The sequence below is a fragment of the Diabrotica virgifera genome, chromosome 3, assembly GCF_917563875.1.
Source record: "Diabrotica virgifera virgifera chromosome 3, PGI_DIABVI_V3a".
Lineage (NCBI taxonomy): Eukaryota > Metazoa > Arthropoda > Insecta > Coleoptera > Chrysomelidae > Diabrotica > Diabrotica virgifera.
The window spans coordinates 56369029-56396407 of record NC_065445.1 but is presented as its reverse complement, the minus strand read 5'-3'; the positions used below and the strand labels follow the sequence as shown (position 1 = coordinate 56396407).

At 33.0% G+C, this 27379-nt stretch overlaps 1 protein-coding gene across 1 annotated transcript in view; it reads left to right on the top strand.

Moving 5' to 3' along the window:
- The window catches only part of LOC114324504 (ammonium transporter Rh type B), a 289838-nt gene that overhangs the window by 64356 nt on the left and 198103 nt on the right, over positions 1–27379 (top strand). The window contains exon 2 of the mRNA XM_050645109.1: positions 1384–1570. Coding sequence (XP_050501066.1) covers positions 1384–1570 — 187 coding nt within the window. The remainder of the gene's footprint in view (positions 1–1383; positions 1571–27379) is intronic.

Here is a 27379-nt window from a genome sequence, read left to right as displayed (position 1 = left end):
AACAAAATTCTAATGAAGCTAGTTACGCCGAGAAATTGGTTCTCCAGCTATTCACCCATTTTCACAAGCAGCATTGAGGTGCCAAATTAAAGAATAAGGAGTTTGCTATGTGTCTACCAGGTACTTCAGCGCCAGTGGAAAGAATTTTATTTTTTCACAGATGAAAAAAATGTTGTCTGACGATCGGACAATGGAGGATGGAAGAATGCGTTGAGGAATCCTTATTTACATGCAAATTTAACTTGAACATGTCGTGCAGTTAATTTTATGACAAAGACGGCAAAATATTCTGAAGAATATGCATTCCGGTGGAAAATATTAAACAAGAGTGAGCGAATAACAAAACTGGAAAAGTGTTTCCAGTGTTTTAGTGTTGTTCGTATTAATTGTACTTTATCTCTTTTTGCATTGCAGTTCAACTATGACTATGAGATATGAATTACATTATACAGTATAATACAAGCGAAATATTTACTCTCCTAGAATAAGAATTTGAATGGAACAGATGGTCAGGTTTATTTGTCCCTTGAAAATACCGTAGTCATTGTCAGGTCACATGCACCTACTCAGTAGGAACACAAAATCCTATTCTGAAACGTTACAGGCAGTACCCTTCTATTAACGTCTATATTCTTTTCTTTTTTTTATATTCTATAATTATCTCATCCATGTAAGTTATATGCAGTGTTAGACTTAATCCTCGTCCATGTCTGAGACCCTCTTTCGTAGTAAATGGTTTTGATATTCTGTTTTGACTGATGATATAATTACATACATACGATACATTGTATTTATCTGATGGTCAACTTCATTTTCAATACAGTAATGCTTAAAAAACGTTGCGTATATATGCTCAAAACAATATAACAATAACACATTTTTACATATATATTGGACGACAAGATGGGGTCCCTGACATATTGGGGCCCTCGCAAGCTTCATGCTGCGGGGGTTTCTGTTATGCCCCTGTAGAGAGTGCACGAAACATGTTCATAACTTTTAAAACTTGTTGAAAAGTATTTGCTAATTTTCCCTTAATAGCACGCCCTTAAAAGGAACACAGAAAGAGAGTAGAAATAAAGAATAAATGAGTACCAATATTTGTTGAAATATAGCATGCTTTAATAATTAAAAAATGTACAAAGAGGTATTTACATTAACCAAAAATATGATATTTTAAATATACCCTATGCAGTTGCACTATTTACCCTTATAAATTTTGCATTTATATTCAAATGTTCCTCCCAAAGGTTATTTATTGCACCTCCCAAAAACGACTGAATAAATATTTCAAATCCGCCAATTTGAAATTTTTATCAGCGCAATTCAAAAATTGTCCTCAATAGTTTATAGGCATCAATTTTATGTCAATTTATTTTTCAGTGTTTCAGGATGTCCACGTCATGATATTCATCGGTTTTGGTTTTTTAATGACGTTTCTGAAGCGGTATGGGTACAGCAGCGTTGGATTTACATTATTATTGGGATCTTTCATAATTCAGTGGGCTATACTTTGCCAGGGATTCTTCGAACTCAACGCAGACTATAAAATTGAAATAGGGATCGAAAGGTAAGAGGTTTATGTTAAACAGGAATATAAAAAATCTCATATTTCTTTGGTGACGACGAAAAGAACTAAAGTTTCAGTTATCACGTTGTTTCAAGAGGTCGAATGAGAAGATAATATATAGAGGCAGTTGGGTTTATATATAAAAAAAGTTTTTACCTTTTTTATTTAGGCTTTCTTTAAGCTGTCACAATATTTTTAAACTTTAATGAAGTATGAAGCTTTTCTAAGATTCGGGCTATGTGTTTAACAGGAAAATCAAATTTAAACTTTAAGCTATTTTAACTTAGAAATTATAAACAGGGAGCTACAAACCTCTTTAATGGATAGCCGATTAATCATTATAATCACAGCCAATCCTAGTGGATTATAGCATTTCCGGGGCATATAGTAATCTATTTTCCAGGTGGATTATTCCGGTTTGGTTTAGTTCTTATAGTGTATATATGTATGTGTCTTTGCAGCGTTGGGTGTGTATTTCTAATCTCTTCTGTTTCTCAATCTTGTCTTCCCGTCTTTTATTGTTATTATTTTTATGTCTTTCTTTATCTGGTTCCACCATCTTCTCCTGGGTCTTCCCCTTTTTTTTGGTCACGGGGATGTCTAGTTCGTGATTCTTTTTATCATTTCTGTGGGTGACCTTATTATGTGGCCTGCTTATTTTAGTCATCTTGTTTTTTGTTTTTATGTATCTTGTTATATTCTCTCCTTCCATTTCTTTTTGAAGTTCTGTATTGGTCTTCATTTTTGTTTCTCCGTCGTTTGTTCTATTTGGTCCCAATTAATCTCATTATGTTTCTTTCTACTATTCTTTGATCTTCTTCATCTTGTTTTGGCAACGTCGTGGTTATCGTTGCTCTCGTGATAACTGGTCTGATCAGTGTCTTATACAGTCTGATTGTGGTTTGTCTGCTAATGTTTTTGGATCTGAGTAATTGCTTATTCCTTCCAGCTTATTTACCCTTCTGGATTCTCTCGTGTATTCTGTCCTTTCTGCTTTTTAATATTGTTACTTTTAGCTAGTTAAATTTGGTTACTTCTTCAAATTTATAAATGTTATCATTATTCAGTGGGCTGTACTTGGCCAGGGATTCTTCGAACTCAACACATACTATAACATTGAATTAGGAATCGAAAGGTTATGTGTATGTTATGTTATTCCACAGGAATATAAAAAGTCTCATATTTCTTTGGTGATGACGAAAATAACTAAAGTTTCAGTTATCACGTTGTTTCAAGAGGTCGAAGGAGAAGATAATAATATATAGAGGCAGTTGAGTTTATGTATATTAAAAAAAGATTTTATTAAGGCTTTCTTCAAGCTGTCACAATATTTTTAAACTTTAATGAAGTATGAAGTTTCTCTAAGATTAGTTATAAAAAAAAGATCAAAATTTAAACTTTTAAGTTATTATAATTTAAAAATTTTAAACAGGGAGCTACAAACCATTTTAGTGGTTTGCCTATTAACCGTCATCATCACAGCCGTTTAATCATAATGGATTATAGCAATGCCGGGACATATAGTAATTTTTTTTTCAGGTAGATTATTCCTCTTTGGTTTATTTCTTATAGGCCTATAGTGTCTTTTCACCGTTGGTTATGTCTTTCTAATCTTTTTGCTTCTGCATCTTGTCTTCCAATCTTTTATTATCAATATTTTTTTCTTCCTCTATCTGGTTTCACCATCTTTTCCTGAGTCTTGCTCTTTTTCTTGGTCCCAGGGATGTTCAGTTCGTGATTATTATTATTATTTCTGTGGGTGCTCTTTTATTATGTGGCTTGCCTCTTGTAATTCCTTTTATTTCCTTTGGCGTTTCCATATAGCTTTTAGATATCTACACTGCGGTGCAAAAAAATCGATCCACTAAAAATTTGGTCAGTTTTGATGTTTCGAATTTCCTAAACCTGTTATCCGATTTAAGCGATTTTTTGTCACGTTATAGCCTTATTCAGTGACAATATCGCTGTAATAATATTGTTACTAGACAGTCAAACGGTCATTATATACCGGGTGTACGAATCAAACTATGCTTTTTTCCCAAAGTTCGCATCACCCTGTGGATTATTCTATCATTTATAAAATACTGAAATTAAAACCCAACTATAGCCTCAGGTTTTCTTAACATTTTGTCTTTGGATTCATTCGCTTACGTTGGATAATAAAAAAGTTAGGTACTTTAACAACTGGCCATGTTCGTCATCAGTACAGAGTGTTTTCTAAATAAGTGCGACAAACTTTAAGGGGTAATTTTACATGAGAAAATAATGAGAATTTGCTTTTTAATCATATGTCCGCAAACGCTTCGTTTCCCAGATACGGGATGTTGAATTTTTTTTACAAACTGACGATTTATTTATTGCTTTAAAACCAATTAAGATATGCAAATGAAATTTGGTGGGTTTTCAGACGTAGTTATTGCATATTTTTTAACATACAATTAAACATTGTATATTCACCATTGGCGTGCGTACGGGTAATATTATCGGTCATAATACCCGTTTGCCCGCCAATAGTGAATATTAAATTCTTAATTGTATGTCAAAAAATGTGCAATACCTACGACTTAAAACCTACCAAATTTAATTTGAATATCTCAACTGGTTTTACAGCAATAAATAAATCGTCAGTTTGTAAAAAAAAATTAACATCCCGTATCTAGGAAACGAAGCGTTTGTGGACATATGATTATAAAGCAAATTGTCAATATTTTCCCATGTAAAATTACCCCTTAAAGTTTGTTGCACTTATTTAGAAACACCTTGTACTGATGACGAAAATGGCCAGTTGTTAAAGTACCTAACTTTTTTATTATCAAACATAAGCGAATGAAACGAAGACAAAATATTAAGAAAACCTGAGGCTACAGTTGGGTTTTAATTTCAGTATTTTATAAATGCTAGAATAATCCACAGGGTGATGCGAACTTTGAGAAAAAACACAGTGTGATTCGTACACCCGGTATACAATGACAGTTTGACTGTCTAGCAACAATATTATTACAGCGATATTGTCAATAAATAAGGCTATAACGTGGCAAAAAATCACTTAAATCGGACAACAGGTTTAGGAAATTCGAAACATTAAAAATGACCAAATTATTGTTGGATCGATTTTTTTGCACCGCAGTAGTTCTGTCAAAATAGTACTTTTTTCTAAAATAAATAAACTTACGTGCATAGAAATCGGCCCACCTAAAAATTTGGTCATTTTTGAAGTCTCGTATTTCCTAAATCTGTTGGCCGATTTAAGTGATTTTTTTAGTATGTTATAAACTTATTCTTCAACAACATCGCTGTAATAATATTATTGCGAAACAGGTAAGTGTTATTTTATACCGGGTGTAAAAATGATAGTGTGTTTTTTCCTCAAAGTACGGAACACCCTGTGGAATATTCTAGCGTATATAAAATATTGAAATTAAAACTCAACTGTAGCCTTAGGCTTTCTTAATATTTTGCTTTTTGATTTATTCGCTATGTTGGATAATAAAACGTTAAGCATTTTAACAACTAGCAACGTTCTTCATCATTACAGAGTGTTTCTAAATAAGTGTGACAAACTTTAAGGAGTAATTCTGCATGAAAAAATAATGACCGTTAGGTTTATAATCGTATGTTCGCAAATGCTTCGTTTCAGAAATACGGGATGTTGAATTTGTTCCTACAATCTGACGATTTATTTATTGCTCTAAAACCGCATGAGACATACAATTGAAATTTTGTAGGTTTTAAGAGGTAATTATTGCGCATTTTTTGGCATACAGTTAAGAATTTTATATTCACCATTGCCTGCATACGGGTAATATGACCGGGTCATATGACCCGTATGCACGCCAATGGTGAATATGAAATTCTTAATTGTATGTCAAATATGCGCAACAACTACCTCTTAAAACCCACCAAATTTCATTTGCATATCTCAACCGGTTTTAGAGCAGTAAATAAATCGTCAGTTTGTAAAAAAAAATTCAACATCCCATATCTCGAGAACGAAGCATTTGCGGATATATGTTTATAAATGAAACGGTCATTATTTTTTATGCATAATTTTCCCTTAAAGTTTGTCGCACTTATTTAGAAACACCCTGTATTAATGAAGAACGTTACTAGTTGTTAAAATACCTAACTTTTTTATTATCCAACATAAGCGAATGAATCAAAAAGCAAAATGTTAAGAAAGCCTAAGGTTACAGTTGAGTTTTAATTTCAATATTTTATATACGCTAGAATATTCCACAGGGTGTTCCGAACTTTGAGGAAAAAACACACTATTATTGCTACACCCGGTATAAAATAACACTTACCTCTTTAGCAATAATATTATTATAGTGATATTGTTGAAGAATAAGGCTATAACATATTTAAAAAATGACTTAAATCGGCGCCAACAGGTTTAGGAAATACGAGACTTCAAAAATGACCAAATTTTTAGGTGGGCCGATTTCTATGCACGTAAGTTTAGATTGAATAAAAATTATTCTCAACGCGTTTATCCAAAGTTTTTAAAAGACTAATTTGGCAAAATTTATTAATTTCAATTGATAATTTTATTTTCTTTATACCGTTAAATAATTTGTATGGGAAAAATTTAAAGAATTAATTTTATGTCAAAGACCACGAGATCGTAAATTTTCATAGCCCTGTGTATAGCCAAAATTTGTAAATAATATGATTCTCGTGTTCGAATAGATTCCAGTTTCTGTCTGGAACGAGTAGCCGGTTTGTATTAATGTTGCACAAGATATCGAGCTGAGAGAAAAAATCTTGGAATTATAAAGATTAATATTGTTTGTATCGAGTCGGAGACTAAATAGAGGAGAGATTTCAAGCGAGTGCTGTTTTTTGTTTGTGCAACAGTTTGGAGGATAAAGACTGAAGCAGCATCCGAGAAGCACGTGTTGGAGAACCAAGGACAACACAATCCATAAGAAGAAATAAAGAAGATAAAAAACGTTAGTCAGATTATTTGTGAAAAGGAGAGCGTTGTGGTATATTACATACCATATTTGTTTTTTTTTGTCAATTTAACAGTTTTACAGCATAATTTATTCACTCATAAATTCATAAAAGATATAAGTAATCTATTTAAAAGGTGAAAATTCAATTTTGTTTTCTTTTATAATAATAGGAACAGTCTAACGAATCATTTAAATGAAATTTGATTAATAAAAAAAGGATATAGTAGAATTACAGAATAATTTATAAAATAAGACAATTTTACAATAGAATAAAGCTCTAGCATACAAGTGTAGTAAAGAAAAGAGAGACGTTCTCACAAACAATTTATTTTACCACTGACGACCGGTTTCGCTGTTTACAATTTGTACAGCATCATCAGGTCCGGTTAAGGTAAAATCAAATGTTTCCGGTTTGATTTTACCTTAACCAGACCTGATGATGCTGTACAAATTGTAAACAGCGAAACCGGTCGTCAGTGGTAAAATAAATTGTTTGTGAGAACGTCTCTCTTTTCTTTACTACACTAGTATGGACTCACACATGCAACCCATTCATTATTTCTAGCATACATTTTGAATCTTGTATTTATGGTATAGTATATGAATAAATAATATTTGTAAAATTTATATGATTGTGAGCATATTTATTTTCCCTGCTTTGTCCTGGACAAAGTAAGCAACGAGAAATACTAGAAGATACAAACTAAAGGTGATACATTAAAGTCAATTAGCCCTGAGAATATTTTTTATTGGAGAGTTTTTATTAAATTTTGGTTTTGTTTCCATGAGTAGCAATTAAAATAATTAATTAATTAAGTGAATAAATAAGATGCTGATCAATCTCATAACAGAGAGAAAATAGAGAGCATAACAATACATCACATAATTATTATCACAATATCGTTGGTATTGTGCACTATGTATTAGGTAAATTCTCTCCTATAAGTAAATATTTCAAATAAAGCATCGTCAGACAGTGGCGGCCCGTGAGGTAGTGCCATAGAGCCATGGCACTACCTTGCTAACTATCCATAAACATATTTTTTATCTTCAAAACTTTTTAATTCCTATTAATTTTTTTGTGTGTATTTCTTTTGATCTTCATAAATTATATAAAATATGGCAACTATGGGCGCAATACAATCCCTGCCGACAGCGGAGAGTATTCGACAGGAGAATCTCCTTCGCGCCGAAGTCAGTACTGGCACGAGTAAAGAGAGAAAGATTTTACGAGCATTATATGTAAGTGACAGAGAAAGAGCTATATTGGACTATTAGTATACCTATACATTAGAATCTCTGTGCCAGGCACGAGGGTATGAAGCCAGGTCTATTTATTTTGAGTTTCTTTACGTGCTGGTTTGTCGCTTTTATTATGTATATTTTCTGTTAAAAAGTTTTTGTATTTATAATTAAACTTTTAGTGCATCATAATCGTGGGTATTTTGATAATATTTTGATTATTTCTTAAGTTTAATTTATTAATTGACAATAAAGATTAGTATTTTAAAAAAAATTTTGGTGGTTTTTCGCTAGAAAAAAAAACTACAAATGTTATAAGGTGTTGTGGAGCTTTCGAGTTAGCTTTAAGAGGTCACGACGAAAAAGAAAATTCAGAAAATAGAGGCATATTTAAGGAGCTGGTCAATTTTAGCGCCGAATTAGACAACGACTTAAAGGTTCATAATATTCAAAGTACCAGATCTTTCAAAGGTCTACCTTCTCCGGACATTTAGTTGCTTCTAATTTATTTATGTCGGAGAAGTTTTCTGCTTATAAGCATCAGTTCTCCGAATCATTTCTTAATGAACCATGGAGACAATTTTAATTTTTAAGCAAAACTCGGTTTAAAACTGAATTAAAAGTAGGTACTGTATTAGCGAGACGAATTAAGTACTACCTCTGGGGCTGTTTCGCTATCGGTTTTATTGTAGAGGGAAGGTTTAAAAAGCACATTTGAAGAAACTATTAAACTTTTAAGTATTTTATTTACCATTCCTACATCAACATCTGAAGCAGAACGCTATTTTTCGATGTTTACATCGAAACCTAGTGCTTTAGGTATGCTATCTGCAGAAAAGCATTTTGTAAATTGTATTGATAATTTTAATTATAAAGTCATTGAAAACTTTGCAACCAAAAAATAGAAGAATGAACTTCATACATCGTAAACTTTAAAAGTGACATTACAAAAATTTGTGCATATGTGTGAATAATGAAATAGTATTATTTTTATAAATTGGTAAATAGAGACAAAATCGTAATAACAATTTTCAAGCACTATCAGCAGTAAATGCTGGTGGTAGGTTAAGAGGTTTTTATTATTAATTAATTTACGGAACTGTTTTGATCAATGTTGGACAATTGCTTGGCACCTCACATCAATAAACTTAAGATATGTACATAAGATAAAAATATCCGCGCATATTTTTTTTAGTTTTTGTTGTCAGTATACCTTTTTTTGACAATATCGTGAATCCGTCACTAAAAATTTTGGCGGCTGCCCGAGTTGTGGCACTACCTTCTTAAAGTGGTACAAGCCGCCACTGTCGTCAGATCCTGTAAACATGTGTTAACTAATTTAGCCATGCCAATGTTATAAAAATATTAATAATCATTAGATCATAAACTGTAGTGTAAACATCGCTATAGTTAGCAGCTACTTCTTAATTAGGGTCTAACGACAGCGACTAATAGTTAAAAAATGTAACACAGTTTTATTAAAACACAGATAAAATAGAATTCCCACGATTGTAAATTGATTTATGACTCGACCGCCACATTCAATCGAGATGGAAATATTTTAGTTGAATGGAAAATGCAGTCGACATCTGTTACGAGCACAATTGGCTTTTATTGAATAAAACACGTTTAATCCCAGATAAGTAGAAATATTGTATGGGAAAGTAAGGAAGAAATAGCTTTTTAACTGTAGAGCTAAAAAAATAGTCTGATAAAACTGATTAATTTTGAAAAAATTCCAAGGAATGGAATCACCAGTAGGGATGGCAAAAACAAATTGTACATCGATATACATATTGTATCATATAATACATCGAATGAAGATATCGATATACGATATATATCAGAGAAAAAATATCGATAGGTAAGATATATCGATATATTCTTATATAATTAAATAAAATAAAAGAATTACTAAAATAAACTACTAAAAAAGTAAATTATACAAAATAATAAACAAAAGGATGAGATTTTTTTCAAAATTTAAAAGTAAAGATGCACTTAGGTATAAAATCCTTTAATATTTATAATATATACAGAGTATCAGTAATGAAGTACATACAGTATCAATACAGAATTTTTAAAACTATTATATTAAAAATTACTTAAATTATAATTATATGTATGTTTATACAAATTTATGTCTTATGTATGTATTTATGAATATACATATATATTCAAAATAAATTTAATTCTTGTGGCAGTGAATTCAAAAATATTAATTTTGACAACCGTTTGCCTGCTAAGCTGTTCCTTGTTTTGGTAGCAGTTGCTCCTTCCATTGACATCTTGAGTTTTAGGGTTTTTGTCAATACAATACAATTATTTTAAAACTTTATAGAACGTACTACGTGAACGTGACAAATGGTAAATTTGAGATCGTTTTATTAGGGTTTACATAGCCTGTCCTCTTGAAATACATTGTTAAAAGTTAAAAAATATGGTACTACCTGCAACTTGGACAACAAGTTAAGGGCAAGGGTGGGTATACGACATTCAAATAAAATAATACTGGTCCAAAATCTTGATTATGATATTTCTATAGTGTAGTAGAATATTTCTTTAGTACCTATAATATACTAAGCGTCTCAAAAAAATAAGGATATGATTTATATTATAAGATTTTATTATAATTATATATCTTGCCACTATGGCATATTAATCTTGTGTGGGCGATATATTGAATCTCAAATATCGATATATTTTCCGATAAATCGAAAGTTGAATATCGATATAAAAATATCGATAAACTTTTAAAATATATCGATAAATTTAATTTATCGATACATCGTTGCCATCCCTAATCACGAGTCAGAAATAAAACGTAAATACATTTATAATCAAATATTCATCTTCCTGATTTATGTTCATCTCAGTGGTTCCTGAGGAAACAACTAAATATAGTTTTTGTAACGTAGCCAGTAGATGAGGGCATTTAGCACAAAATAAATAAATTTTTAAATACAGCACCTAGAGACTTGCAATTTTTTGCATTATGTTCAGGATGACGTCAGGAAAAAAGTCTAATATTCAAAAATGGGTGTAAATGCATAATTGCACTGTAAAGTGCATAAAAAGCATCCAAAATTTCATAGATATAAAAATAAAGTCAAAATCAGTATACTAAGGAACAACATTTAGGTATTATTTGGGGGGGTTTTGGGGTCACTGAATACGATTACGCCATCAGAACTGATCCCCGGATCACCCGGTGCCCAAGATCAGTGCAAGAGACGTCATCTTCTGGAGTTTCGATGGTTTTTGGCATTAAATCGATTAAACGGATTACTCACGGGTTTTAGGGGTCACTAAGTACTAATATGCCATCAGAATTGACCTCCGGAGTACCTGGTACCCAGGGTAGCTACTAAGGCACGTCATCTCCTGGAGTTTCGAGGGATTTCGGCACTAAATTGATGTAACTGGACTATTCGGGGAATTTTTGAGGTTATTAAATACGAATATGCCATTAGAACAGACCTCTGGATCACCTGGTGCCCAAGGTCACTGCAAGGGACGTCACTTCTGGACTTTCGAGGGCTTTCGGTATTAGATTGGTGCAAATGGATTACTCTTACTCTGCAGTTTTTGAGATCGCTAAACACGAATATGCCATCAGAATAGACCACCGGATCACCTCGTGCCCAAGGTCAATGAAAGGGACACATCTTCTGGAGTTTCGAGTGCTTTCGGTATTAAATTGATGCAAACGGATTACTTACGGGTTTCTGGGGTCGCTAAACACGAATATACCATCAGAATTGAATTCATTCCGGAGTAGCTGGTGCCCAGAATCGCTACTAAGGCACGTAATCTTCTGGAGTTTCGAGTGTTTGCGGCATTAAATTAATGTAAACGCATTACTCACGGGTTTTTTGAAGTCGGTAAACACGAATATGATATCAGAACTGAATTCCGGAGTGCCTGGGGCCCAGGGTCGCTACTAGGGCACGTCATCTTCTGGGGTTTCGAGGGTTTTCGGCATTTAGTTGATGCAAATGGATTACCGGGGGGTTTTGAGGTGGCTAACCAAGAATGTGCCGTCACAACCGACCTCCAGTGCACCTGGTGCCCAAGGTCACTACAAAGGACGTCATCTTCTGAAGTTTTAAGGAGTTTCGGCATTAAATTGGCGTATTCGCGTTCACTAACCCCAAAAACCTATGATTAATCCGTTTGCATCAATTTAGTACCGAAGTCTCTCGAATCTCCAGAAGATGAAGCCCCTAGCAATAACCTTGAGCACCAGGTACTTCGGGATTTGGTTCTGATGGCATATTCGTATTTAGCGACCTCAAGAACCCCTCAGTAATCCATTTGCATCAATTTAATGCCGAAATTTCTCGAAATTTAAGAAGATGGCGTGTGTTAGTAGCGATCCTGGTCACCAGATATTCCGGAGTTCAATTATGATTTCATAATCGTGTGTAGCAACTTCAAAAATACGTAAGTAATCCGTTTGCATCAATTTAATACCAAAAGCACTCGAAACTTCAGAAGATGACGTCCTTTGTAGTGACCCTGTGCACCAAGTGATCGAGAGATCTGTTCTGATGGAATATTCATGTTTACCGACTCAAAAACACCCGATTAATCCATTTTTAACAATCTAATGCCGGAATCTCTCAAACTCCAGAAGAGGACTCCCCTTGCAGTGAGTTTGGGCACCAAGTGCACAGGGAGTCGGTGTTGATGGCATATTCGTGTTTAGCGACTTTTAAAACCCGTAAGTAGTCCGTTTGTATCAATTTGATACCGAAAGCCCTCGAAACTCCAGAAGATGACGTCCCTAAGGGTGGTCTTGGGCACCAGATGATCCTAAGGTCTGTCCTGATGACATGTTCGTGTTTAACCACCTCAAAAATCCCCCAAGTAGTCCAGATACATCAATTTAGTACCGAAATCCCTCGAAACTCCAGAAGATGACGTGCCTTAGTAGCGACCCTGGGCACCAGGTACTCCGGATGTCAAGTCTGATATCATATTCATATCTAGCGACCCCTAAAACCTGTGAGTAATCCGTTTGCATCGATTTAATGCCGAAAACCACCGAATCTCCAGAAGATGACGTCTTTTGCAGTGACCTTGGGCACCAGGTGATCCGGCGATCAGTTCTGATGGCGTAATCGTATTCAGTGACCCCAAAAACCCCCCAAATAATAAATTACTGATTTTGACTTTATTTTTATATTTATACAATTTTGGATGCATTTTATGCACTTTACAGTGCAATTATGCATTTCCACCCATTTTTGAATATTAGACTTTTTTCCTGACGTCATCCTGAACATAATGAAAAAAACTGCCAGTCTCTAGGTGCTGTATTTAAAAATTTATTTATTCGAGTGTTTTTAGTGCTAAATGTCCTGGTCTACAGAGTGAAAACTAACTGTCGAGATTTGTTTAAGATCTTGAGATCCTCTTCAGTGTTTGTAATGCTTTTTGTACTACTACTACAGATTCACAGCGTGCTCCGACACCTTCCGACTTGTAACCGCCATTTTTCTTTGTTTTACCATAGACCTAGAATGAGTTCTCTGCCCTGTAGTTCTTTTTCAATTCCCTCCCTCCAGCTTGTTCTCGGCCTGTTTCCCTTGTGGTGTCCACGTCAAAATCTATTTAGGGATGCTGTCATCTCTCATTCTCTGTACATGGCCGTACCATATTAGTTTCTGCCAGTTTGACCGATGTAAGTTTTTGAACAGTCACTTTGGATGTCAGTTTGTAAACACCACTCTGTAGTTGCTTTCTCTTTCGGCTCTTATTGTTCTTAATGTATTTGCTAAAGTTGTTGTTAGTTCCGAAAGCTGGTATTATTCCTTTCTTTTCTATGTATCTGGCTATGTTTGTTGATATCTTGCCTGTATATGTGATAGAGCAAAATGTACTAGTTTTTTCGGTGATGGTGGATAGACTAATTTCAGGGCTTTCTTATGGGAGCAAAATGTACTAGTTTTTTCGGTGATGGTGGATAGACTAATTTCAGGGCTTTCTTATGGAGTTTTTGGTTTAAAATGTTTTTAATTGTTTGTTCGTTATAACCATTGTTTACTACTGTTAAAATACTCATTTTAACCAGCGTCCAAAATAAAAAGATAAAAGATTTTAGATAAAAGTAATTAATTTGCGATTAATTTGTAGAAAAAAGTACCTAATTAACGAAGCGGCCAAGAAGAAGTTAAACCTATAGACAAACATTGTTAACCAGATACAGGGCCGCGGCCGGCCGGCTTAATAATTAATAATAATAAATTAATAAATTAATAAATAAAGAAATCAGTTTTCCCATGTTTTAGTATTTTGGCATTTCTTCTCTTCATTTAATTACATAGGTATTTTACTAGTACATGAAGAGGGGCAGGAACGCGAACAACTCGTCACAAGAAGAGCAAGAATTTCTCAGAGAAAGCAAATTAGTAGCCAGATCACCTCAACATAAAGAAAGGGCAAAACGGCCAGAACCCAGCATGGATGAAATCAAACAAATGCTGCGGGATCTTAAAAAAGACCTGCATGAGGATATGGCACAAATAAAGAGAGAAATTAAAAATGACATCAGGGAAATTAGAAAGGACATAAAGGACACCAAAAAAGAGCTGCAGAAGAACCGAGAAGAAATGAAAAGCATGGCGAAGGAAATCACCCAAATGAAGGAAGAATGGACGAGAGAAAAAGAAGAACTACATAACAAAATAAAGGAAGTGGAGGACAAGATGGACAGGATGGAAAAACAAAAAATTCGAAACAAACTAACAATAACTGGACTTACAACGAATACCGATAATGAAGATACACTCGAAGAAGCTTTGGAAAAAATGTTTCAGACCGAACTTCTTTTGAAAACAAAGATACGTAAAGCGCAGAAGATAGGACAAGATAGATGCATAGTCGAAATGGTAGAATGGAATGACAAAATAAAGATATTCCAAGGAAAAGCAAAGCTAAAGGGGAAAGACATTTTCATAGACTTGGAACTTACAAGAAATGAACAAAAAATCCAGAAAAATATAAGAGATATAGCCAGAGAAGAAAAGAAAAAATGTGCTATCGTAAAAGTGGGTTATCAGAAATTAGAAGTGAACGGGAATAAAATGAAGTGGGATCATAGGTCCCAGAAACTCACAGAGGCAAACAAGTTAAAAAACTCAAGGCCGAAACGAAACCCAGAACTATGATGACGATTAAGCAAAGAAATTGGAAAAACATACAAAAATAAAACAGATTATTGGCAAAATGAACAGGACAATCAGGAAACAGAAGAAGAAACGGACTCTCGGGTGCAGAGAGCTGATTACTCACTCACCTTAAACTCTAAAATCAATGAAACTGAAGCGAAGCCAAAACAAACTCAATAATACCTTTTATCTCAAAAAACGTTACAGAATCGGAGCTTGGAACGTCAGGAACATGTATGAAGGGTCAAGACTAGCGCAAGTAGTAAAAGAAATGGAAGAATTAAGGATACACTCAGAAAACGATATAAAAGATATATTGTTCTCGGTCTGTTTCCCTTGTGGTGTCCACGTCAAAATCTATTTAGGGATGCTGTCATCTCTCATTCTCTGTACATGGCCGTACCATATTAGTTTCTGCCAGTTTGACCGATGTAAGTTTTTGAACAGTCACTTTGGATGTCAGTTTGTATACACCACTCTGTAGTTGCTTTCTCTTTCGGCTCTTATTGTTCTTAATGTATTTGCCAAAGTTGTTGTTAGTTCCGAAAACTGGTGTGATTCCTTTCTTTTTTATGTATCCGGCTATTTTTGTTGATATCTTGCCTGTATATGTAATAGAGTAAAATGTACTGGGTTTTGTCTGTGATGGTGGATAGACTAATTTCAGGGCTTTCTTATAGAGTTTTTAGTTAAAAATGTTTTTGCTTTCTTATAGAGTGGTGTTTACAAACTGACATGCGGTGACTATCCAAAAACTTACATTTGTCAAACTTGCAGAACCTTTGACAACCGGATAGCTGAACACAAAAGGACTTTCAACAATAGAAAAACAGACACTTCTACATACGCACTTCACCTTCTAGATCTTAATCATTATTTTAATGAACAGTTTAAAATTTTTCATAAAGGCCTTAAGCTATCTTTATTAGAATCTATGGAAATTAATAAAATGAAAAATCCAGGTATAATTCTGAATGACCAACTTGAGAAAAATATCTCCCCACTCCTCAACCTATTCAGTAAGAGACTTTAAAATACAAACACATCGTAAAATAAATCACTTGAGAAAGGCACTGTGCCGAAACAGCTGTAGTTACATAGTTTAAAAATAAATTTTGTGGAAGTAAGGAAAACAAAAGTTTTCAGTGTTTTATTGTTGGATAACATGAACTTACATCAAGTAACGGTCGAATCCATCAATTACAAATCTAATTATATTATTATTTAAAATTATTATAAATTATTTAAATCTTTATTTGTGTAATAAATTTCTTGATAGATCCAACTTATACGAAAGTGTCATATGGGAGCATCCTAATCAGCTTCGGGATATTAAGGATGTGTTAATAGACAGTAGCTTATTCCGGCACATGAATCTAAACAACTCAAAGGTAACTAAAGTTTCTAAATTGGAAGGGATGTGATGGGGGAGATTTAAACCCACATATGAAATTTATACTGAAACTTTCTCACTTCCTGGCGTACAACATTGTCTTTACAACCTAAACTAGATATTTATATCGAATTTAACTTTGCAATATAAAGTTGAAATATAGAAGATCAAATAGATAAAATATCAGATTTAGTGAGTATTATAAGTTTTAGTTTTAAATAAAATAATAAATATATATTCTTTATAAACTGGAAATTTATTTATTGTTCTAAAACCGGTTGAAATATAAAAATGGGTAGATTTCTGCGCCTTTTAAACGTACTACTAAAAATTTGATATTCATATGGATGAAGGCGCGGGTAAGAGTCTGAATTTATTTAAACTAAAAATTGTAAAAATCACTCCCTAATTAGCAACTTAAATGAAATTAATCGTTACCGCTTCACAAGTTGCTTTACTATGATGTGATTATAATATGTAAGTTTTATCGATTCACAGTGCTTATTTTTGAAAAAATTTGATTTTAATATTAATTTTAAATTTTGAAAAAAATGTTTTTTTTTCAAAATAACTTAAAAATTATTCGAGATACCTAAAATCTCAAAAAAAAAATAGTCTAAACAACCCGAAGGTAACTAAAGTTTCTAAATTGGAAGGGATGTGATGGCGGAGATCTAAACCCACATATGAAATTTATACTGAAACTTTTTCACTTCCTGACGTACAACATTGTCTTTACAACCTAAACTAGGTATTTATATCGAATTTAACTTTGCAATATAAAGATGGAATATAGAAGATAAAATAGATAAAATATCTATATTTAGAGAGTACTATAAGTTTTAGTTGTAAATAAAATTTAGTTGTAAATATACATCGTAAAATATAAATAAGATAAAGGTACAAAAAAATAGTTAAACACAAAATATGCCAAATTGGGAATTTTGTAAACAAAACTAGAAAAGTTCGTAATACCAGAAACACTATTTAGTTTATAATATGTTGATATATATGTATATGTTGATGCTAATTTAAAAAGAAAATTATTTATTAAACACCAATAAGATGCTTAAGAATATTACAATCTGATCAAATAATATGATCAATGAAGAACTTATTTATAACCTAAATTACTAGACTAAGGACAAACTCACTAATACCCCTTAGGTTCTGCTAATTTATTGCACAAAAATATTAACCTGTACCATCACTTGCACCGTGCACTACTTTTCACTTAACTAACTCAAAAGGTTTCTTCCTCTTGAGTCTTCTAGCTAGATCCTTGTTGTAGATGACCTGAATTTCCTCAATATTGACGTGTTGAAGAAGTCGTTGTTCGTGACTTTTGGCAAATTTTCAAAGGGCCTGTTAACAGGATCCATGTCTAGGTCCCTATGGAGGTCACTGTTCCTATAGTACCAAGGAGCGTTGACAATGCTCCTTAGCACTTTGTTTTTTAATCGTTGAATGATGTCTAAATTACTATTACTAGCGCATCCCTCTAGCTGCTATGTCCATATAGGTTTTAGAATCTGTTTATGCAAAAGTATTTTGTTGTAGATTGACAGATTGGATTGTCTTCCCAATAGCCAATACATTTTTTTATACTTCATGTTACGCTGTTCTCTTTTCTTTTTAACAAGGGCCCTCCAGAGTAGCCTAGCGGTTAAATGTAATACCCAAATATTTGGCGGTATCGACATATATGGTATAAGTATTATTTACGTTAACAGGAATGTATTGTTTTTTCTTGTTTTTAAAATTACTTTCAATGACTTAATTTCATTTAATTTAATTCGCCAGCATTTGATCCCGTTGTTGTCTGTTAACAGAGATTTGTAGTTTTCTTGCTGCTTCTTCATGGTCTTCATCTACGGCCAAGACGGCAGTATCATGAGCAAAGCTATTGTGTTATGATCCGCTCCAGGGATATCACTGGAGTGGATATGTTGATTGTAATGATAACAACATTTTACCTAAAAAGAGTTTTGGTTTCCGCTCCGAAAATCCTTTTCATAAAAATTATTAAGAAACTTTTGTTTAAATCGCCAAGGTCTTATGCAAATGAAAAGAAAAACTAGTGTTCAGCTCACTCTGTATAGTTGTAATAAATATCTATATCACAGTTTAATTACGAGTTTATTCAACTTCCTGCAGAATTGAATTAATTGCTAAATTCTCTTGCAATAACTTCCCTACTTCAAATTATATTCATGTAGTCATCAATGTACAGAATTTTAATTAAAAACAGCTTATGTTTTATTTCGTTTCAAAGATGATCCATTATCCCCATACGTTCGTTTCGGTCTCCTCAGACCTATTCAGTGTGGATACATGAACAACCCCTGAATCGAAACGAAACCAAGCTGCCTATTTAGGCATGTTAATGGTACATTCCATGTCAAATCACTCAGGCAAAAAATTTTGGATCTCCGACTTGTCTGAAAATTGGTATATAGCTTCAGCGGGACATAAAAATAAGTTATTTAAGGTCAAAAAATCTTCTTCTTCTTTTTTTCTCAAAATGTTATTTTATGCGATTTTACAGTAATTTGGTGTTTATTTAAACAAATTTGCATTTTCTGTCGTAAAGTATCAATGAAAAACATAATATTTTAATAGAAAGGACTCAAAAATGTCATTATATGGCATTATACCAAGTTATTTTGAATCAAAACAAGTGTTTGATCAAATTTTATAGTGGAAAAAACGTTAAAAAACCGTTTTTTACATTTTCATCCATTCGCAAAATAAATCATCATCGATTTGGCTGAAAATTTTCCCACAGATAGCCAAAAGATAGGACTTTAAGTGGTTAGAAGGATTTGAATTATATTACAATACCAAAAAAGTTACATGCAGTAATATCAGACTCAAAAGTATATATTAGTCCAGTCGGGATAGCATTTGACCTTGAATGCCGAGCTGCCCAAAATTTTATTTTTTTGATCTTTAGGGGAGTCAATAGTAGCCTAAATTTAAAATCACGAATGAATTCGTCCGTTACGTTAGCCTCCATTTTGATTTTAAAGGAGAACCTGTTTTGCTCAATATCTCCGCCATTTTTAACTTTTTGACAAAAATGGTAGGAACTGAAATTGTTCCAAATAAATCGTATTTACAATTATTACAATTTCTTTTCAACAATTTTTGTCGTGAGGTCGATATTTTCGAGTTAATTGTACTTACAGTAGACGCCTATATTTTTCACTATAATAATGCATGTAACTTTTTTGGTATTGTAATATAATTCAAATCCTTCTCACCACTTAAAGTCCTATGTTTTGTCTATCTGTGGGCAAATTTTCAGCAAAATCGATTATGATGTATTTTGGGAATGGAGAAAAATGTAAAAAAACGGTATTTTAACGTATTCTACACTATAAAATTTGATCAAAAGCTTGTTTTGAATCAAAGTAACTTGTTATAATGCCATATAATGACATTTTTGAGTCCCTTCTATTAAAATATTATGTTTTACATTAATACTTTACGATAGAAAATGCAAATTTGTATAAATAAACACCAAATCCCTGTAAAATCGCATAAAATAACATTTTGAGAAAAAAGAAGAAGAAGATTTTTTGACCTTAAATATCTTATTTTTACGTCCCGCAGAAGCTATATACCAATTTTCAGACAAATCGGAGGTCCAAATTTTTTTTTTGCTCCAAAATTGAGTGATTTGAAATGAAATGACCCTAATACATTTGGTCATGAAGCCCCACTGAAGAGGTCCGGAGAGACCAAAACGGACGTATAGGGATGGTTGATTATCTCTGAACTGAACTGAAACGTAAGCTGTTTTAAATTTTTCATTTTACTCATATTTTGAGTACACGGAATCAACTCTCGTTGAAATTTTTCCTAGGCGAATAGACGGAATGTGACTACATATTGTAGATACTCTTTGGTCTCGTTTATTCGTCGTCTCCTTGCCTTAGAGATCAAGATCTCATTTCCCATCTCCCTAATTCAAAAAAGGTCTCGAATTCAATCTTTATAAAACCGGTTGATAAATCTGAACTGATCCAAACAATCAATATTATCAAAAGCAAATCTTCCTGTAATACCGATGGACTATCTATAAAAATTTTTTCAAATCTCCCAGACAGTGTGTTGGGAGTCCTCATCTCTCTAATTAATGATTCTTTTGAGAAAGGTAAATTTCCAGAGTGCCGAAAAACAGCCATCATTATTCCTCTTCATAAGGGTGGTGAAAAATCTAATGCCTGCAATTATAGACATATTGCATTACTACCGGTACTCTCCAAAATTATTGAGAGACTCATAAAAGCCCGACTTATGTCATTTCTCGTTGATAACAATAATTTATCACTAAATCAATTTGGCTTTTTAAATAATAAATGTACCACAGATGCCATGTTTTCTGTACTACATGAGGTTTATCAAGCATTAAACAATAATCTGCACACTGCCACTGTTTTTTGTGATTATGCCAAAGCTTTTAATTGTGTAAATCAATTGTGATTATGCCAAAGCTTTAAATTTTGATAAAAAATCTAGATTTCTATGGAATTCGAGGTATTTCTTCGAACTGGTTTCAATCTTACTTGAATAATAGGAAACAACTGGTTAGAGAAAATGATACAGACTCTAGTCTCAAAAATGTTGTATGTGGAGTACCACAAGGTTCAGTATTGGGTCCTCTACTTATCCTTATTTTTATTAATGACATCACTAGCTTAAAAATCGAGGGAAAAGTTTTTCTTTTTGCTGATGATACCAGTATCACTTGGAGCAACTCAAATATCGCAACTGTTCATGCTACTATAACTTCTGATCTACTCACAATAAAATCCTGGTCCGATTCAAATTTACTCTCTTTTAACGTAGATAAAACAGTAGCATTATCCTATAAAGGAGCTCTTCAACCCTTACCTCTTCATAACAGCCAAATCAATATCGTTGATTCTGTAAAGTTTCGTGGTATTTTTTTAGATAGCAACCTTAAATGGTCCCTTCATATTGATGTGTTAAGCAAGAAACTATCCTCAGCTCGCTTTGCAATAAGATCTATTTCGAAGGAAATGAATTTAGCCTCTTCCAAAATAACATATTTTTCTTTGTTTGAGTCTCATCTTCGATATGGTTTCCCTTTTTGGGGTTCTGGTACGGCTGCCCAATCCGAGGTTATTTTTAAATTACAAAAAAGAGCAATAAGATATCTGTTTGGCCTCAGAAAAACAACACATTGCAGAAGCTACTTCAAAGATCACTGGATTCTAACACTACCTTTTTTATATATTTTAGAAACTGTTTGCTTAATTCGTAAACATTTACATGTTTTTCCAGCAAGACCTAGACATGACTATTTCACCAGAAATTATACCTTTGACATCTATTTACCGATCCCGTCCAGTGAGTTAGTAAAGAAATCTATATTATATTCTGCAAAAAAAAATTTACAACCATCTCCCTCTATAACTTAAATCTGCAACATCTTTCCCCAAGTTCCGTAAAATCACTAAAGCCTATTTATCTGAAAGACATTATTCAATAGCAGAATTTCTTAACCAATAACTAAGAAAGTACAGTATTCTTATTTATAAGTAGAATCTTAATCTATATTTGAGTGTCATATGCAGCAGCTTAACTTAACTTATTAAATTTCTTAAGGTAGATTATGCAATTTGCAAATTTTTTAAAATTGCAATAGATTATTACTGTTTTTTGTTTCACTTCATTATATTTTATTTATATTGACGATTTATATCATTTAAGTAAATTGTATTTGTTATTTGTTATTGTTCTTATTTATGATTCTTATAAGCTTTGTCTATAAAATTGTTAAATTTTTCATGACAATAAAGCTTATTTCTATTCTATTCTATTCTATTCTATTCTATTCTATTCTATTCTATTTTATTCTATTCTATTCTATTCTATTCTATTCTATTCTATTCTATTCTATTCTATTCTATTCTATTCTATTCTATTCTATTCTACTCTATTCTATTCTATTCTATTCTATTCTATTCTATTCTATTCTATTCTATTCTATTCTGTTCTATTCTATTCTATTCTATTCTATTCTATTCTATTCTATTCTATTCTATTCTATTCTATTCTATTCTATTCTATTCTATTCTATTCTATTCTATTCTATTCTATTCTATTCTATTTTATTCTATTCTATTCTATTCTATTCTATTCTATTCTATTCTATTCTATTCTATTCTATTCTATTCTATTCTATTCTATTCTATTCTATTCTATTCTATTCTATTCTATTCTATTCTATTCTATTCTTATAAATTATAAAAGGCAGAGATTAATGATGTTATGGTATGTTTAACAGTAAATGGTTGAGAGTTCAATTAGTTACCACTATAAACATCCTGGATTAACCGATAATAGTATAAAAGGCCCGGTTTCAGGTAAAATTTAAATATGTTTTCTGGTAAAATTTCTTTGCTTGATTATGGGAGTACCGTCTAGTCAGTGTTAATTGCCAAAAAACCAACTCTGTCTACCTTGGTTGCTTATCGCTCCGGGTGGGTCTTAACAATGGGCCAGGTCAGATAAATTTAATGATATTTACGACTGCACTAATTGCACTCAACCATTTACTGTTGAACAAACCATACCAAAAAGTAGTTCCAAGAGAAGTTTCAGATTTATTGTTTAGATCTGGGACTTCTCATTTCTCTCTAATAAATGTCGCTACCGCTACAGCGTGCGATACGCAGAATTATTTTTATAATTCTGCTTAAATAGGCAGCTTGGTTTCGTTTTGATTCAGAAGTGTTTATGTAGCCCCACTGAAGAGGTCTGAAGAGACCAAAACGTACGTATGGGCATGGTGGATCATATCTGAACCGGAATGAAACATAAGCTGTTTTTAATATTTCATGTACACGAAATCAACTTTCGTTTAAATTTTTCCTAGACTAATAGACGAAATGTCCCTGCATATTATTGGAGTGTCCCTTTCCGTCTCCTTTATTCTTCGTTACCTCGCCTTATAAATTGTAAAAGGCAGAGATTAAGGGTGTTACCAGAAAGGGGTTTTACAAGAATTTTCAGATTTATTGTTTAGATCTGGGACTTCATAAGTGGGCATTACATATTAGGGGTTAGGACTCGCAGAGTCGCAGTCTATCTTGAATTTTTACCTAACCAACAACTCTAGTACGTAAGGTACGTCCAGTTTATATATAATAACTACCTGCCCATAAACCATTTTTACTCCACGACTTAGAATTATTCCACAATCGTTGATCGAGAAGAAAAGGACAGGGCATTCGAACCAATTCGAAATTACATTATATTCGAATTTTACATTTGTACGTTTTGTACATTGGACTTGTATATTTGGTCCTTCGAACCGGATAGTCAAAGAAGAAGAGGAACACCCACAACAATCTTCTTTTATAACATCGATAACATCGATGAAGACATGCCAAATATGGAAGAAAGGATATGATTTATGGAAGAAAGCGATGGATAGGGATAAATGAAAATAAATTATTGATGAAACAAGGATTAACACATATGAATGATATAAATAAAGAGCTTTTAAAGTTATAAAGAACGTGGTTATTAATTCGCGAACCCAATCGACTATAGGTGGCAGTGCAGTTGCATGAAAATGGCCGATGTAATAATTGGGATAACTTATTTTGATATAATTAATATTGTTATTGATGTAATGAAGGAATATAAATAAATCATTCATTAAATGAACTCGCCCGACAAGCATTCAAACGACGTTGATACACAGGTTAACGGATGATTTGTTTATATTTGCATCCCAATTTCTCTAGTTCCAAACAAGCGGCAGCACCCTCGCTTGAGTTCGCGAATTCAGCATTATATTTTAAAAGATTATGGAGTCCTTGAACCAACTTAAATAGTCCAAAGTTACTAACGTTATTTCAACTTCCACTTATATGTTTTGAGATGAAATCCTAGTTACGAATCTCGAATCGAAAATAAATATTGCACTAAAAATTTCCATTTACAAAACATAATTGAACAACTATTTACCTATTCACAAAGACAAGTTTTTAACAAAATATGTCATGTAATGTATGTAAAGTATGTATATGTTACAGTTCAAGTTGATTATCCAGTTGGAGTTGACTCCAACTAGTTGGAGTCAACTCTAACGGCTGGTTTCAGTAAAAGTTGATTATAAATATAAAATGAAGATTTATATTCAACATTTACTAGTAAAAGTAGACTCCAACTAGGAAAAGTATACTCTTCCCAAGTTGATTCTGGTTCACACAAACAGCCGATTCTAGAAATTACATGTTACTGAATATGTTCAAATTAGTCTAGGCTGTATCATCGCCCCCGTTAGGTAAATTACTCCGATTCGAATTTTTTGCACAAACTTACTCAAAAAGAGGTCCTTATAAAAAATCTACTGGGTGTCAGGCACTACTTAATCGATAAATTGTTTAAACATTTTTTTAGACAAATTCACAAAAATAATTTTTTCACTTCGAACAATTTTTTTTAGATCATTTGGGTTAGTCTGAGCTATTTTGTGATTTTTCTCTAAAATTGATTGTTGTCGAGTTATACGCGATTTAAGATTTGAAAAATGCGAAAATAGCCACTTTCAAGGCTTAATAACTCGGTTAAAATCCATTATTAATTATTATGAAAGTCAGAAAGTGACCAAATCAAAGTTTATAGCCCCCTTTACAAGATCCAGCAGAAATTTTTGTGACTACATATTTTATTACTAATCTTTATCTTTAATTGTTAACAATGAGCGCTAAGTGCGTATTAGGCGGCTGTCAATGGTGAGTGCTAAAGAGATACACCATTCCGGCCGTCCAATGGTGAATCTCACTCGCATTCGCATTGACGGCCGCCTCAATACACGCTTAGCGCTCATTGTTGATAATTAAAAATAATATCTTATTAATGAAATAATGACAAAAATTTTTTCAGGATCTTATAGAGGTAGCTTTAATTTTTGATTTTTTTTTAGTTTCTGACTTTCATAATATATAATATCGTATGGCATTTTTGCCTTTCGGACAGTTCCGGCGCCAATTACATCTTTAACCCTGTTTCAAGTAACTAGTGTCGATGTACACTAGCCCAGGGGGACCGACGGCTTAACGTGCTCTCCGAGGCACGGTGAGACGGCTCGTGTCATTATTGGAAATGAAAATGGTTTGTCTTTGGCAGGACCGCAAATAATGATATGTACCACCAGTGGTACATGTACCACAGATTGAGAACCGCTGCTTTACATAATATGAAATAGAGTAGATAAAAATTATTTTTGTGAATTTGGTTAACAAAAATTGGTTAAACAATTTTTCGACCGCGCTACCGCGGGACACCCTGTGTATTTGTTATAAGGATTGTTATACGGATGTATTTCTTTGAGTAAGTTTGTGCAAAAAATCGAATCAGAATAATTTACCTAACGGGGGCGACGTTACAGGCTATACTAGTAAGTAGTTGAAACGGTCAAAACAAAGAAACGCACACTCATCAAAAATGCACTTGCGATTCTCTTATAATCAACATTTACTGAATCGATCCAGGAAGAGTCAACTCCAACTAGTAAAAGTTTATTTAAATTTTTAAAATCAACTTTTACTGCTCGTTTCAGTTGGAGTTGACTCCAACTAGTTGGAGTCAACTCTAACTGAGAAACAACTTGAACTGTAACATATATAATATTGAAAGCTAAACTTCAAGAAAGCAATTTTAAGATTTTTCTGAGCGGAAATAACTGAGATAAATTTGTAATGGAATTTTAAAACAATTTTTAAAATCAAGCTAGATATTGAATATTAAAAATATTAATAAAAACTAAAGCATTCCGTTAGCCGGTGTTTTGAAATAACCGGCATTACTGAATTACATACAACAAAATTACATAACATCAAAATAATGATGGTTTGGTACGGTTTGTTGTTTTAATTTTGTAGTTCTGCCATATATTTAATGCTGCGTTTTATCAACTCCTTTGTTCATTATGTAAAATGAAATCATATTATATTATAAAGGGAAACTAGACAGACTTTAAGTTCAAGGCCAAAGGCCTTTCTTTTTTTGTGTGCTGACCAACCTCTGTGCTGGTTTCGGTATTTTCTGTGAGGCAATATTGTGCACTAATATGAATAAATTATGTAAAGGTGAACGATGAAAAAAGTTATTCGATCAATAAATCTGAAACATCTACGTTTCACTAACGTCAAATATGACTTGACTTTATCAAATAAATATTTACTCTTCGAATAAATTGACAAGTTAATCTCGCTTTAAATATCTATTACAATTTCATCCAGTTGGATAACTAAAACAGAATTGACAGAAGATGTTTATGTGTCAGGAAGGGAGAATATTTGGGTTATTTGCAATAAACAAAGGGTCCTTTACTCAGAATCGGTGGAGATATGGGGGTGGTTCTTTGTGGGGTGTTTCCTTATATTTTCTTACTAGCTTAGAATGTGAGCGGCCGTGGAGTAACGGTATAATCGCTGGCCTCATACACCAGTACACGTGGGTTCGAGCCCTGCCAAAGACAAACCATTTTCATTTCCAATAATGACACGAGCCGTCTCACCGTGCCTCGGAGAGCACGTTAAGCCTTCTGTCCCCCTGGGCTAGTGTACATCGGCACTAGTTACTTGAAACAGGGTTAAAGATGTAAATGGCGCCGGAACTGCCCGAAAGGATCTCCCGGCAAAAATACCATACGATATTATTAATATTACTAGCTTAGAATTAGATAATATTAAAATGACAATAGAAATACTGAATAAAATATTAGGCGCCATCATCTTACCAAGAAAATGGAAGACAATAGTTATTTATGTACCAAGTCAGTAAAGTTACTCTTTATCGAACGAGTCGGATATTATGAGCAGAGCGAGCGTTAGCGAACGAGGCGAATAACAGACGAGTTCGATAAAGAGTCTTTACTGACGTGGTGCATACAAAATTTTATCGCCAATCATAAAAAACCTTAACACATACTTAACACTTACTTAATTACATCCTAATGAAAAAAGAGTGTTTGTACTTGGTACGCACG